We start from the raw sequence: 3694 nt of genomic DNA, 5'->3' as shown, positions 1-3694 counted from the left end.
AGGAGGGGTCTTTCGGAGTTTTCTTTCCTCAGTCGAGTTCAAGATTATCTATGCAATTTCGGCTGGTTATATTCGAAATTGCTCCAAGGAAAAACTAAGCCAAGAGCACTAGATTCCTTGGAGCTGGCCGAATTGGAGCAATTTCGAGTATAACTAGCTGAAATTGCAAAGATAATCTGGAACTCGACTGAGGAAAGAAAACTCCGAAAGACCCCTCCTTGTTTTCTTTGTATTGTCTGTCTGGATGTTTTGCGTTTTTGTCCCATTTTTGTATTTTTTATATATAAAAATATAGCGGCGTCCATACACTTTGGTCTCTTATACATATATATATTTACATACACATACATATATATACACATACATATATATGGTCTATGTGCGTGTTATATATACGTGACTTTTATGATCTGCTATGTTGTTTGTGTATAATGCATGTATCAATATTTGCTTTCTTCCTCATTTGACACAGTCACTGAACACATTGCTGAATTCGGAGAACTTGTAGTCAAAGATGATATGGGACTGCCTGATGATAGAGTCATCCCAGATAGCTTGTTCGCTAATCGATTTCAGCGATTGGACCTTTTGAAGCTGTATGGTTGTCTCGTAAAGTCGCTTATATTGATAATGCACGAACCAGTGAGTAATGAAGTGGTTTACCTGAAAAAAAAAAAAAAGAAAGCCTCAGATGAATAATTATTAGCACACACATCGTTGTGTGGATAAGAAGTGTTGTTTCCCAAACTGTATGGTTTTGGGTTCAGTCCTGTTGCATGATACCTCAGGCAAGTGTCTTCTACTATAGCTCTGGACTGATCAAAGTCTTGTGAGTGAATTTGGTTGATGGAAACTGAAAAAAAAACTTCTGTGTTGTACGTGTGCGTGCATGTGTGTATGTGTGCATGTGTGTGTGAGAGAGAGAGTGTGTGTATTTGCGTGTGTCTGCACAAGTATATATATGTGTATCATTTGACTGCACAAGTATATATACTCTTTACTCTTTTTACTCATTTATTTGTTTCAGTCATTTGACTGCGGCCATGCTGGAGCACCGCCTTTAGTTGAGCAAATCGACCCTCGGACTTATTCTTTGTAAGCCTAGTACTTATTCTATCAGTCTCTTTTGCCAAGCCGCTAAGTGACGAGGACATTAACACACCAGCATCGGTTGTCAAGCAATGTTGGAGGGACAAACACAGACACACAAACACACACACATATACATACATATATATACATATATACGACAGGCTTCTTTCAGTTTCCGTCTTCCAAATCCACTCACAAGGCTTTGGTCGGCCCGAGGCTATAGTAGAAGACACTTGCCCAAGGTGACACGCAGTGGGACTGAACCCGGAACCATGTGGTTGGTAAGCAAGCTACTTACCACACAGCCACTCCTGCGCCTATGTATGTCTGTCTTCTAAGTTGGTGTGGATTGGATGGTTTTGACAGAAGCTGGTAAGCCAGAGGACTGCATCAAGTTCCACTGTCTCTTTTGGCATGGTTTTTACAACTGATACACACACACACACACACACACACACACACACACACACACACACACACACACACACAAATATGTTTGTATGTAGGTATGTCTGTAGGTAGGTAAAGCATGTGTGGTGTATGTATGAGTATGCATGACTGTGTGTATGTCTGTGTTTGCTTACATTTGCATTCCTTCATAAATTAAGGGCTACAAGTAATGATGTTGTTTACATCTCCTATTACATTCCCCAACAAACCATCTGTTGGTTTTCTGCTTTTGAATATGTGTGAGCAACAACAACAACAACAAAACATGTAGAACTGGGTGCAACAACTTGATAGATTTGATAAAACTAACATGATTTTTGTCCTTGTATAGCAACTGTTATTTACTATTTGCTTACCCCTAGAGAACATGGAAAATGACTAGTATTTCCTTCAAATTTTGATTATGTAACATTTATTCAGACCTAAAAGAATCCCTCTCAGCACATGGCTATGATACTCCCCAACTACTTCTGTTCATGATCAGAGATGCACATATTGTCAGCCAACAAGGGACATGCTTAACTGGTTAAGGCACAACCGAATTTATGTTATCGGACAGAATATTTGCTACAATGTTATTTCTGCATCAGCGTCTCAGCACTGAATCTGTCTGGAATGTAATGGATCAGTTTCAAAACATTGATGTCTAGGTCCGAAAAACAAAGTTTGAAGGGAATAGTAGTCATTTCCGTGAAATTAACGTGCAAGTGGCTGAGCACTCCACAGACACATGTACCCTTAACGTAGTTCTCGGGGATATTCAACGTGACACATTGTGACAAGGCTGGCCCTTTGAAATACAGGTACAACAGAAACAGGAAGAAAGAGTGAGAGAAAGTTGTGGTGAAAGAGTACAGCAGGGTTCGCCACCATCCCCTGCTGGAGCCTCGTGGAGCTTTTATGTGTTTTCGCTCAATAAACACTCATAACGCCCGGTCTGGGAATCGAAACCGCGATCCTATGACTGACCGCGAGTCTGCTGCCCTAACCACTGAGCCATTGCGCCTCGATGTTAGTATTGATACATCAATTAGAAAGCATTTTTTTCTTCATGATCTCTGACACTACTACTACTACTACTACTGTTATCATTAACAAGGTGGTGAGCCGGCAGAATCGTTAGCACACTGGGCAAAAATGTCTAGCATCATTTCATCTGTCTTTACATTCTGAGTTCAAGTTCTACCGCAGTCAATTTTGTTTTTTTTTTTTTCTCCTTTTGGGGTTAATGAAATAAGTACCCATTAAGCACTGGGAGGGGGTCAATGTAATTGATTAATCTCCTTCCACCGAATTTCAGGTCTCGCGCCTGTAGTTGAAAGGATTGTTGTTGGTGTTATTAGCAGCTGTAGCAGTAGTAGTAGTAGTAGTAGTAGTAGTAGTAGTAGTAGTAGTAGTAGAAGCAAAAGAAGAAGAAGAAGAAATAGTTCTTACATAGATACTCGTATCATTTTGTGCAAGCAGGTGTTCCAGCAGTTGCTCTTCTGTGTATTTAGTATTTTCCAGATAGTGCACAGGGACTTTCTGAAACAGAGTTAATAACGATAATAATAATAATAATAATAATAATAATAATGATGATGATGATGATGGTAATGGTGATGGTGATGGTGATGATGATGAGGATGGCGATGATGACAATGACACAATACCTGTTTCAAATTTTGCCACAGGGCCGGCAATTTTAGAGGAAAGGGTAAGTCAATTACTTTGACCCCAGTGCTGAATTGCCTCTTAATTTTATGGTCTCTGAAAAGATGGACAAGAATCTTGACCTTGGCAGAATCTGAACTCAGAATGTAAAAAGATAAGAAATGCCACACAAAACATTTCATTCAATGTGCTAATGATTCTGCCAGCTTACTGTCTTAATAATAATAATAATGATGATGATGATGATGATGATAATGGTTTCAGATTTTGACACAAGGCCAGCAATTCTGGGGGAGGGTTACATCAGCCCTGATATTCAACTGGTACTTATTCTATCAACCCTGAAAGGATGAAAGGCAAAATTAACTCCATGTATTCAGCAACAGTACATAGACGTTTGTTCATCCCTATATATCCATGAAAGAGGCGAACTTTTCAAGTTACACTTCGGTACATTATATATATATGTATATATATATATATATATATATATATATAT

At 39.1% G+C, this 3694-nt stretch overlaps 1 protein-coding gene across 1 annotated transcript in view; it reads right to left on the bottom strand.

The window, feature by feature from the left end:
* Positions 1-14: 14 nt before the first annotated feature.
* The window catches only part of LOC106868931 (uncharacterized), a 13770-nt gene continuing 10090 nt past the window's right edge, over positions 15-3694 (bottom strand). The window contains exons 5-6 of the mRNA XM_014914400.2: positions 2977-3066; positions 15-663 (exon numbers count right to left, since the gene is read on the bottom strand). Coding sequence (XP_014769886.1) covers positions 460-663; positions 2977-3066 — 294 coding nt within the window. The 3' untranslated portion in view covers positions 15-459. The remainder of the gene's footprint in view (positions 664-2976; positions 3067-3694) is intronic.

Source organism: Octopus bimaculoides, chromosome 14 (assembly GCF_001194135.2).
Source record: "Octopus bimaculoides isolate UCB-OBI-ISO-001 chromosome 14, ASM119413v2, whole genome shotgun sequence".
Lineage (NCBI taxonomy): Eukaryota > Metazoa > Mollusca > Cephalopoda > Octopoda > Octopodidae > Octopus > Octopus bimaculoides.
This window is presented reverse-complemented; position numbering and strand designations above follow the sequence as displayed.